Genomic DNA, 11,567 nt, shown 5'->3' with positions numbered 1-11,567 from the left:
ATCAAATTGGTGTGCATGGCTGTCACCCCAGGAGGAAGCCTCTTCTGAAGATGGTACACAAGAAAGCCCGCGAACAGTTTGCTAATGACATGTCAACAAAGCACATGGATTACTGGAACCATGTCCTATGGTCTGATGGGACAGGCGGGCTTTCTGGTGTACTTTGATGTAGAGTGCGGCGTATGGTCTGAGCACTAACAGGCTGACCCCCCCACCTCTTCAATCTCTGCAGCAATGCTGACAGCACTCCTGTAACGGGTCACATGACATTTTGGAGGGAAAATGGCAAGCAGTACTCAATTTGGACATTTATGGATGTAAGTTTTTTCATTGGTGTGTACTCGCTTTTGTTGCCAGGGGTTTAGATATTAATTGCTATATTTTGAATTATTTTGAGGCGAAAATAAATTAACTCTATTATATAAACTGCACACAGACTACTTTTCATTGTGTCAAAGTGTCATTTTGTCAGTGTTGTCCCATGAAAAGATACACTTAAATATCTGCAGAAATGCGAGGGGCGCACTCACTTTTGTGATACACTGTATGTACAATATGAGAAGTGCCAAGAGTAACAGGTAATGTCTCTGAAAAAACAGAGCAGCGTATTTAGACAGTTTGTTTGTGTACACAATTTTGGGAAATTCACTGTGTTCTCAATTTGTATAAACCTATTCCAATACTGGAGGATCATATTTGAAACAGTAGTTAAAAAAAAAAAAGATGCACAGGTTAATGGGCAAACTCTTTAGCGACTTGAGCTGTAGTTGTGGTATGAATATCATTAGCGCAGAGTGTGCGGGAATCTGCTTTGGCAATTGAAGTATTCATAATCATGTATTTACGATTACCAAGCTCGAAAGGGTCTGACTCTCCTCCAACGACGTCAGTTGTTTATCTTCCAAGTGAGACACCCAGAGGTGATGTTCGCATGCAGCAGCTCCCACACATAAAAGCAGCCAGCCAGTCAAATAAGAGAGTACATGCTAGTGCAAAGTCACAGAGAGGCTGCTTGTTCCAACAGGCATCAGCAGGGAGCTACAATGTGAGGAAATGCCAAAGATGATTTTTGGAAAAGAATGAAACCTGGATAGTTATATATTGGATTACATCACAAATCCCTTTGATTGAAAGAAAACTTGGATTGTATGTTTTTTTTTTTTTTTCCTAATTTAAAAAGGTAGGAATGTTCATTATTTTCAGTATTTTCTTTCATCTGTCGTACTTGTCATGTATTACTACATGCACCCTCATCGTCAAGCAATCACCGATAACCGAAATTGAAACAATGTTTTAACAGCATCACAAAAAAAAAAAAAAAAAACGTTCAGTTTGTACATTGCCATTAACTCAGTGGCTGCCAATGTCGTCGCTGGACGTCCAATCCATTTTACTCGGAGGGGCGCAATAAAACATGAGCATTCACAGCCAGTTCATCCAGTTTAAATAAATTGGAAATCGCTTGTTGTCAACAGCAGATAATCAGTTAATTACACTTTATATTCAATAACAACTTATTCATTGGGAAATGTCCATGTCCTCAAATATACCTGACTTGTTTTTATTTGCTCACATAAATGACATAATTTACAAACTGGTAGGAGGAGAGTCAATAAACGCTAAACCTCCTTTTCAATGTTATTTTAAAAATGAAAGTAAAAATGTCCACAACAACAAAAAACAGCCACAACATGACAACAGGAACAAGAGACAATGTGTAGTAGTCATATCACGAGACAAAAGTTGGAGGTTCGATAGTCTTCCTTTGACTATGTTGAACACTAAAATGAATAAACAAATTAATCAAATACTAAAATAAAATACAGCATTGATTGTCAGAAATTTACTGTGAAAAAAAAATGGGAAAACCATAATAAGCAAAGTTGTACAGTAACCTTAAAAGTCCCACTTGATCTTTTTTTAACAGAGAATCAATGCTGAAAAAAAATGAAGACTGTAATTAATTATGCAGTGATTTACTGCAACGTAATAATAATAATAATAATAATAACTAGGCCTGCAAGCAGGACTGAACGGGCCCTCGCAATCTAGCGCAACTCGGACGTCACGCAACTCGGACAGTGTGCAGGTCAGGGTGGTGGCAGATCGTCCTCTCTAATCATCTCATTAGAACCTAACATGCGCGAAAGTTGCCTCTTTACATTCACACACCTAAGAGATAAAAACCCCTATTGGACAGAGGACTACAAAAAAGGAGCGAATAAAGGGTCATCACAGCAACAGACAGAGACATGTGGACATGGGCCGTAAAATAAGTATTTTAAAAGGTCTTGAAACTACAATGACCAACCTGAAAAGAACTGGACATATATTTAAAAAAATGAGTGACTTTCTATTGCCACTAGTTGGCGCTGTAGGGTTGATGCAAATGACCCCTACAGGACCCTTCAGACTATGACTCAACAAGCACGATATGTTTGGCGCAGATATGTTGTAGAAGTTATGACTGTTCAAAACTTGTGGTGAGACGAAATGGCTTCAGTCATTTTTACTTCTCCTGTTGGACCCTTCTGCTTCAACCAAACCTCAGTATTTTTCATCAGGCACCTGAACACATGTCTTCAGGCTCCCCTGATGCAGGTTTGAGGTGAATAGATTTTTTTTTCCTTGGAGGAGGAGCCTGTTTCGTAAAAAAGGCATTTCCTGTTCCCACTAGGGGGCGCTAGGCCTAATGAGTAATATTTCAATGCACTCGTGTTCAGGGTGGGATCCCGCACATACATGCCAGATATGAAAAAGATTGAACGTTGTTTCAAGGAGCTATTAGTCCTTTACTGAATTTGTCATTTTGCCGAAAAAATGGCCGACTTTGGCACCACGCCCAGGTCAGACCCATGAATGAAAACACACCATTTTGAAAAGTTTAGATTTCATAGGTCTCCTGAATTGTCTAACCAATTTTGAAGATGATCCAATTGATTCCCTCTGTGACAAGGTCTCAAATGTGCACCCTGTTAATTGATAAAAATTTCACATCCGATCCAAAATACCCGATTTCCTGTTGGGTTTGGAATATGGGTGCAAGAGACTTTTTGGAGCAGTTTTGCACAAGGTATCGACTCCCCAAATTTCATTGCTCTACGTTAAAAAAACCTAATAGGAAACGCCTTTTTGAAAAATTCAAGGGGGCGCCACTGAGCCATTTTGTTACATTTTTTTGTAACGTTGAGAGATTATCGAAATCCACACAAAGCCGCATGTATGTGCAAAATTTGGTGAGTTTTCGTGCATGTCCAGGCCTCCAAATGTAAACTGTACTAGAAATGGACAGAAATTTCACATTTGATCCAAAATACCCGATTTTCTGTTGGATTTGGAATATGGGTGCAAGAGGCTTTTTTGAGCAGTTAGGCATAAGGTATCTACTTCCCAAATTTCCTTGCTCTATGTTGAAAAAACCCAACAGGAAAGGCCTTTTTTAAAACTTCTTTCTGTCGCCACTAGTTGGCACTGTAGAGTTGATGCAAATGACCCCTACAAGAACCTTCAGGGTATGACTCTCAACAAACACGGAAAGTTTGGCGCAGATATGTTGCATATCTGCCGAGTTATGACTGTTCAAAGTTTTTGGCGAGACAAATTGTTGACGGTCATTTTCACTTCCAGTTTGGACCTCTCCGCTTCAACGAAACCTCAATATTTTTCATCAGGCACCTGAACACATGTCTTGAGGCTCCCCTGAAACAGGTTTGAGGTCAATAGATTTTTTTCCCTTGGAGGAGGAGCCTGTCTCGTAAAGAAGGCCATTTCCTGTTTCCACTAGGGGCGCCAGGCCTAATGGGTAATATTTCAATGCAGTCGTGTTCAGGCTGGGATATCTCATAAACATGCTAAAAATGAAAAAGATTGAACGTTGGATCACGGAGTTTTTAATCATTTTCTGAATTTGGTATTTTGCCTAAAAATGGCCGACTTTGGGACCACGCCCAGGCCAGACCCTTGAATGAAAACACACCATTTTGAAAACTTAAGATCTCATAGGTCTCCTGAATAGTCTGACCAATTTTGAAGACGATCCAACTTTATCCTTCAGCGACAAGGTCTCAAATGTAAATCGATAAAATTTCGCATTTGACCCAAAATTTCCAGCTTCCTGTTGGGTTTGGAATATGGGTGCAAGAGACTTTTTGGAGCAGTTTTGTACAATGTATCGACTCACTAAATTTCATTGTTCTACGTTGAAAAAACCTAATAGGAGAGGCCTTTTTGAAAATTTCAAGGGGGCGCCACTGAGCCATTTTGTTAAATTTTTTTGTAGATTATCAAAATTTACGCAAAGTTGAATGTATGTGCAAATTTTGGTGAGTTTTCGTGCATGTTCAAGCCTCCAAACGTAAACTCCAACTGTGAACCGAAAAAATTTCACATTCGATCCAAAATACCCGATTTCCTGTTGGATTTGGAATATGGGTGCAAGAGGCTTTTTTGAACAGTTAGGCATAAGGTATCTACTCCCCAAATTTCATTGCTCTACGTTGAAAACCTGAGAGGAGAGGCCTTTTTGAAAATTTTAAGGGTCAAGGGGGCGCCACTGAGCCATTTTTTGACATTTTTTCAAAACGACGCAAGATTATCGAAATTTACGCGAATCTGCACGTATGTGCAAATTTTGGTGACTTTTCGTGCATGTTCAGGCCTCCAAATTGGCCATTTTCATTTGCCATGAAGAAAGAAGAATAATAATAATAATAATAATAATAATAATCCTTTGCATTACAATAGGGCCTTCGCACGTCTAGTGCTCGGGCCCTAATAAATAAACGCAAATTCCCACAGATTTTTACAATTGGTTGATGAACATAAAGGTCAGAACAAGGGTGCCAATTACGTCAATTGCAATGCTAGTTCGGATAGCTCGCAGCAGCACCCCCCCCCCCCCCCCCCCCCCCACACACACACACAAAAAAGTATCTTTTTTGGGGGGGGATAAATGTACATAGTTAATTATGTTGCGTGAGCAACATAACCTCATACGTTGCTAACACAAGGAATTATATACATGTATATTTTTGTTAATGATCATTATTTATATATATATATATATATATATATATATATATATATATTTTTTTTTTTTAATAAATAAGATATAAGTGCAGTTCATCGAGTGCAATTTGTATTTACTATTTTTTAAATGAATGTACATAGTTAATTATGTTGCATGAGCAACATAACTTCTCATATGTTTGTGTGAGCAATTGCTCACACAAAATAACTATGAACATTAAAAAAAAAATCTCGAGTGCAATTTGTATTTTTTTTTTTTTAAATAAATGTACATAATTAATTATGTTGCATGAGCAACATAACCTCTCCTATGTTTGTGTGAGCAATTGCTCACACAAAATAACTGTGAACATTTAAAAAAAAAAAAAAAAAAAAAAAAAAAAAAAAAAAAAAACATTTTCCCCTATCTTTTGGGAAGTTGTGTCCTTGAAAAGTAGATCTTAGGGCAAAAAACAATGAGCACCCCTATCTTCAAATATATATTGTATTGAATTAATTTATTGTTAAATTAAACATTTGATGGTTCCCCATTTTTTTTTCAAAGTAAATACTGGCGACCACGTAATGTTCAAGTCTTTCACAACACTAATGAAGTTGTAACTTTTCAACTCACTCTTGAAGTCTCGCATTTCATTGCTCATTACGCAGCAACAACTACTTCTTTTACTCCTGAGAACAAGATTCCTTGAAAATGAAGCATGCGCAGAACAGAAATGAATGCTCCTTTCAAAGAGTACAGTTTATATAAAATGCATGTAAAGCTTACATAGCCGTGATAACTGCTAGTAACCTGCATTTAAACATAGATAGCATTATGTCTTTAGCTGCCATTGACAAAGATAGACGTTCAATCATGTGGCTCTTTTCATCCATCTGCTGTATATTTAAATTAGTTTGTCACGAGTAGACATCCAATCAATTTGAACTGAGAGGGTTGGCAGTGAATGAACAAACGTCTATCACGATCAATGCCAGCCAATGAGTTAACAACATTGTTAACTTGTCTTAGCATTGGCTATCAATTCAATCTTGGTAAAAGGCTTGTTCAATGTGCTGTCTATGAAACATTTTTGCATTGTAATTCAAATTTCCTCCTCCTTTCAGGACACTTTAACCCAATGAGAACCACACTTTTGAGTGTTCGTTGGCAATGTTGGCAACTCAGCGACACAACTTTTCGGATGTGTTATCCACTCCGCGTCCTTTTAATGGTAGCACGATGATGCAGAAGACAAAAGTAGGACATAGATTTGGTAATTCCACCAATTCACCTACTAGTCCAACTGCTGCAGGCATCACCATGACTCTTGGAATTGTGTTCAATGTAGTGGCGCTCATCATTCTTGCCAAAGCCTACACCCGCTTTAGGCGGAGGTCAAAGGCCACCTTTCTTCTTTTTGCTAGCTCTCTGGTGGCGACTGATCTGGCCGGGCATGTCATCAATGGAGCCTTGGTGCTAAGAAGATACACAGCAGGAATTGTGAACTTGACTGATCCACTCTCTGACTTTTCAGGCAATCTCAAAACTGATCCAGATGTCCCTTGTCTGTTTTTGGGATGCTGCATGGTGTTCTTCGGCCTGTCCCCCCTCTTCCTCGGCTGTGCTATGGCCGCTGAGCGATGCTTGGGTGTCTCCAGGCCTTTGCTACATGCTCGTTTGGTCACGACAGCACGGACAAAGATTGCACTAGCTCTCATCTGGCTGTCGGCGTTGTCTGTGGCCCTGCTGCCGTTTTTCAGTTTAGGAGCCTACACTTATCAGTACCCGGGTTCATGGTGCTTTATTAGGGTGATGGAGGGAACTCAAAGCACAGATTTAGTTTTTGTGACACTGTTCACCGGACTAGCATTAAGCTCTCTGGCCATCGCTTTTGTGTGTAACACCATCAGTGGCCTAACCCTCATGAGAGCAAGGTTAAAGAAGAAATCCAGCTCCCAGCGCAGCTCGGCTAGGTCCCACGACACTGAGATGGTGGTCCAGCTGGTTGGCATCATGGTCGCCTCGACCATCTGCTGGAGCCCTCTCCTGGTGAGTTTCAGCTACATTGGAGTAGTGCTATGACCTGATTATATTTCAGTTTTTATTATTCCTTTGAAATTATATATATATATATATATATACCGGTACAGTATATAATTATATTTATTTATTTATTAGATGTAACGTTACATATGGGGACATTGCTTTTTGGGTTATGTAGGCCACACTTGTATTATAGCAAATATTTATTAAAAAAACAAAAAAACAAACTTGATATACAGTAGCTATTTTTGAATCATCTGCAAAAAAAAAAAAATCATCTGAAATGAACCCATAAAAAGATGTTTAGCCCAAGCCTAATGCACGCTATTTCATTAAATTATCTTAACTTTCTTTTAACTTTACACTGCACAGGTCCTACTGTTTTACCCTGTTACTAAATAACATCAGAAGACAAAAATAATATCTCTCAGAATCATCTGGTGTAATTGGGAACACAATCCCATTTTTTTTTTTTTTTTTTGCCTTATAGCTTAGTAAAGGCAAATACTAACAAACATTTGTTTTAAAATTAAAAGTCATGCCTGGAAAGCATCAGTAATGGTTTGACTGATATTCATTGTTACACATTGTTTTCCTATACTTAATTATAATAGTCATTTTTAACTTTTGACCACAAAAATCTATTTAAAAAAAATATTAATGTGCCAACTCAAATTATTTTGAATCAAATGAATCAAATGATTACTGCAAACTATTAGGCCAACAATATTAACTACATTAGTACTGTATTAGATGGCACAAGATAAGCTTTAAGTTGTGCCATTAATTGTCTGTCTCTAGGTCTTTGGACTCATGTCAGCCACCCGGTCTTACAACAGATCACTTGACCCAGACAGGAACACTTACAAGGATTTAATGGTAACTGGAGTCAGGATGGCTACCTGTAACCAGATCCTGGACCCATGGGTGTACATCTTGCTGCGGCGTGCAATCCTCAAGAAAATTTACAGGATTACCAAAAGGCAAGCCAGCCTGAGGGGAAGTATGCTTCGCTCTTTCCGCTGGGATGTCAGCTCCTTTCAGAACTCAGAGAAAAAAAATGTTAAAGTATAAGGAACCGACGTCACACCATCTGCCATTCAGTACGAAATTAAACCAGGACCTGTTCAACTTGGTCAGAACGTTACCCTGAATGGCTTGCGGAAGAGGAAAAAAATATTACTTGAAATATAAATAAAAACTGATGATGCCTGCTTGCATTGTTTACAATGGTGAAATGTCACAGTCTGTAGTGAATAAGTTGTTTTTGTTATTATTACAAATGCTAAATATACACATTCGAATTTGTGCTTGTCCTCTATGAGAACAAAACCTAGTTTAAAGTGATTTGTTGAAATACACTACGCCTGTCTGGCAACCAGTTCAGGGTGTACCCCGCGCCCTTTGTAAGGATAAGCGAAAATGAATGAATGAATGTTGAAATAGACTTATAATGTGTAATGGTTAGTCTATATGAAGGTTATATTCCACAATGTCAGGAAGCAAATTAATTATGTGAATTATAAATATGTCCAAATAAATGGTCAGAGATCAAAATGAAGACTTCATTTTGAAGATGTGAAAGTGTGGGGGAAATGGTCAAATTGTTTGTTACAATAGAGAGACATTAATGTGATTGTGCTTCCATCCATCCATCCATCCATCCATCCATCCATCCATCCATCCATCCATCCATCCATCCATCCATCCATCCATCCATCCATCCATCCATCCATCCATCCATCCATCCATCCATCCATCCATCCATCCATCCATCCATCCATCCATCCATCCATCCATCCATCCATCCATCCATCCATCCATCCATCCATCCATCCATCCATCCATCCTCTGCCGCTTAATCCGGGGTCGCGAGGCAGCAGTTTTAGCAGGGAAGCACACCCAGCCACTTCAACCATCTCCTCCTGCTGGATCCCAAGGCGTTCTCAGGCCAGCCGTGTCCTGGGTCGTCCCGGGGCCTCTCGTCGGTGGGACATGCCCGGAATATTCTTGCCATTCTCTTGATGAGCTTCAACAAGGAGTCACCTAAAATGGTTTTTGACCTCACAGATATGACTTTTCAGGGTTAATTAGTGGAATTTATTGCAATGGGGTAGGGACCTTCATTTGTGTTCCATTGAATGAGGTGTGTCCAAACGTTTGGCCATGACTGTATGTATGTAATGAATAATTTTTGGATATATGTTTGTGTGCATGTGTGTAAGGCAAATTAACCTGACCAAGATATTACTTAAATTCAAGTAATTAGTAGTATTTTTCAGGGTTTGAAATTACAGCCATTTTTGTTACATATGTGCAATAGACTATGATTGTGCCCAAAATGTAATACAGTATGTGTAATTTACAAATATTTGGGAACAAAGAATTATCCGTCATTGTTAGCTGTTTGTGAAGTTTAGTGTTTGCACGCTACATCCACTTACATTCCATGTAACTCCCTGGGGTTAAGGCCCCCCCTGTTTTTAAAACCTAGTGACGCCACTGGTCCACACTCAAGGCCCATGTGCCAAATACATACTAATCACTGCCCTGAATAATACCTTTGTAATAGTGGCATGATTAATAAAATGTCGAATTGTTATATTGTACAACCAATTTCTAAACGGTATATAATTGGATGTATACAGTTTGGAGGAAAATCAGGACTCAGAGCACACTGATAATTAATTACCAATTGAATTTTGTTGAGGATCTGGCGAAAAGTGTAGATTCAAAGCAGAATCAGGTCTTCAGCCTGCAAGGAAAAGGATGCAACCTGTTTATTGACAAATGGACAAATAGACACTGTACATCTACACACACCATTTAAATTATGATGGCCAACACAACTGATTGACGGAAGGGACGATTCAAATATTGTCACACACAGCGATTATTACATTGTATCATTTAGCTTTGTTTTGAGAAAACAAAAGTTTGTACGACAGGATAAAAAAAGTCTTAAATAGCATTTTTGTGTTAATTAGAATCATATTTTGAGACGATTCGACTATATACAACAATTTGGCAAAGCGCAGATGATGAGAAATTAGTTTTTTAATCCGCCGTTTAGCCACGCCTACCATTCTCGGGATCAAGCGTCCCCAACAAGAGGATGACGTCAGTGGTGTCATGGTTTCATCTGATTTAGAATTCAGCCCATTGACGGGGAATTTTTCAGAACGAGGAAAATGCGACGAAGAGAGCTGCAAAATGTAATTGTTTCAGTCTCTCTACTCCAGTATCTGTACAGGATATTCTTTTTATCTAAGTATTTTTCCCCAATAGCTAAATAAATGGTATGGTCATGACAAAATAACAGTGTTGTGCTAAATGGAATATGAAATAATAAAAATGCACTTATTCAGTACGACATGGCAAAATTACTCCATATTGGTCAAAACTGTCGACTTCACCTTCACTGTCGCACCTCCCGAACGATATTTTATGCCACCGTAGTTAGTCAGGTGTCAAGTTCAAAAATAGAACCTTAGTTAGACATTTGTAAAATTACCCAAAAAGAAGGAGAGTGTTAGGTTTTGTGTTGGGTTTTTCCTGGTGTGACTTGTCTCTGTGATTACCCATTGATTTCACCTGTGTGTGTTCTCCCAGCGTATCCTGCAATCTGCATCCACCTGTGTTACTCAGCTGTTCCTCGTCTCGTTACCCCTTGTCTGCGTGTGTATATAATGACCCAGTTCCTTGTCACCCCTTGTTGCGTCATTGTCTATGTCAGTGTCTATGTCTACGTCTGCCAAAGTCAAGACCTGCCCAAGCCCTCGTGTACCAGTCCCTCCGTTTAAGTAAGTTTCTGTTTGAACATTGCCTTTTTGATCCCCAGTCCTTTTGGTTGTACTTTGTGCTTTTGGTCAGTTGTTATTAAAACGTGTTTTGAGTTCTCCTCCACCTGCCTTGCTGCTTTTTGCTTCCCTGCAATTGGGTTCACACCACCTGCCTTCCCGCATTCCCTGACAGAGAGAAGACACTCAGTTTTCTTGGCCAAGGAGAGCAAGGAGGGACTAGACAGTTAAATGCTAGATTACGCTGTTTAGTCACCAAAATTGATCTAAAATTAAACTCCTTGCTCTTTCTTTTATTAGGGGCTTGTCCTAACACAGAAAGGTGCCGCCCTAAAGGGAGGGGGAAAGCAAGCTGGAGACACCCATGTGATTTTGATTGGCTATGTGTGAGCATTTAGGCGGAACTAACTAAATACACATGTGTAAGCAGGGGCATTTAGATAAAGTGGTCAGAATGACCCAGACACTTCAGTTATGCAACGCTGCGGCCATGGACGATGTCCTCGAATGGAAGATGTCCTCGAAAGTCTAGACGTAAGATGCTGAAGATGTCCCAGAAGGTCTCGTTACGCAATGTTGCGGCCATGAAGCAAGGCAGTTGTCACCCCGACCCTTTTTAACACTTTATAACACTTTAAACATTACACTGCAACCTATTATAGCAAGCAATAATCATTTACTGGTTATATCAATAAGAAAAAAATGTATTAGGTATA

The 11,567-nt window shown here is 39.2% G+C and overlaps 1 protein-coding gene across 3 annotated transcripts; it reads left to right on the top strand.

The window, feature by feature from the left end:
* The first annotated feature begins 974 nt into the window (after window positions 1-974).
* Window positions 975-11,007, top strand: LOC130931633 (prostaglandin E2 receptor EP1 subtype-like). Of its 3 annotated transcripts, XM_057860551.1 has the most exons (4): window positions 975-1,180; window positions 6,133-6,281; window positions 6,543-7,057; window positions 7,853-11,007. In XM_057860551.1, the coding sequence occupies exons 2-4, from the start codon at window positions 6,179-6,181 to the stop codon at window positions 8,123-8,125; spliced, it is 891 nt and encodes a 296-aa protein (XP_057716534.1). In that variant the 5' UTR covers window positions 975-1,180; window positions 6,133-6,178; the 3' UTR covers window positions 8,126-11,007. The 3 variants fall into 3 exon arrangements, with proteins under 3 accessions (XP_057716534.1, XP_057716532.1, XP_057716533.1); XM_057860549.1 differs by having other exon boundaries at window positions 6,133-7,057; XM_057860550.1 differs by lacking the exon at window positions 975-1,180 and having other exon boundaries at window positions 5,433-7,057.
* Window positions 11,008-11,567: the final 560 nt, after the last annotated feature.

Source organism: Corythoichthys intestinalis, chromosome 16, assembly GCF_030265065.1.
Source record: "Corythoichthys intestinalis isolate RoL2023-P3 chromosome 16, ASM3026506v1, whole genome shotgun sequence".
In the NCBI taxonomy this organism is placed as follows: Eukaryota; Metazoa; Chordata; class Actinopteri; order Syngnathiformes; family Syngnathidae; genus Corythoichthys; species Corythoichthys intestinalis.
This window is presented reverse-complemented; position numbering and strand designations above follow the sequence as displayed.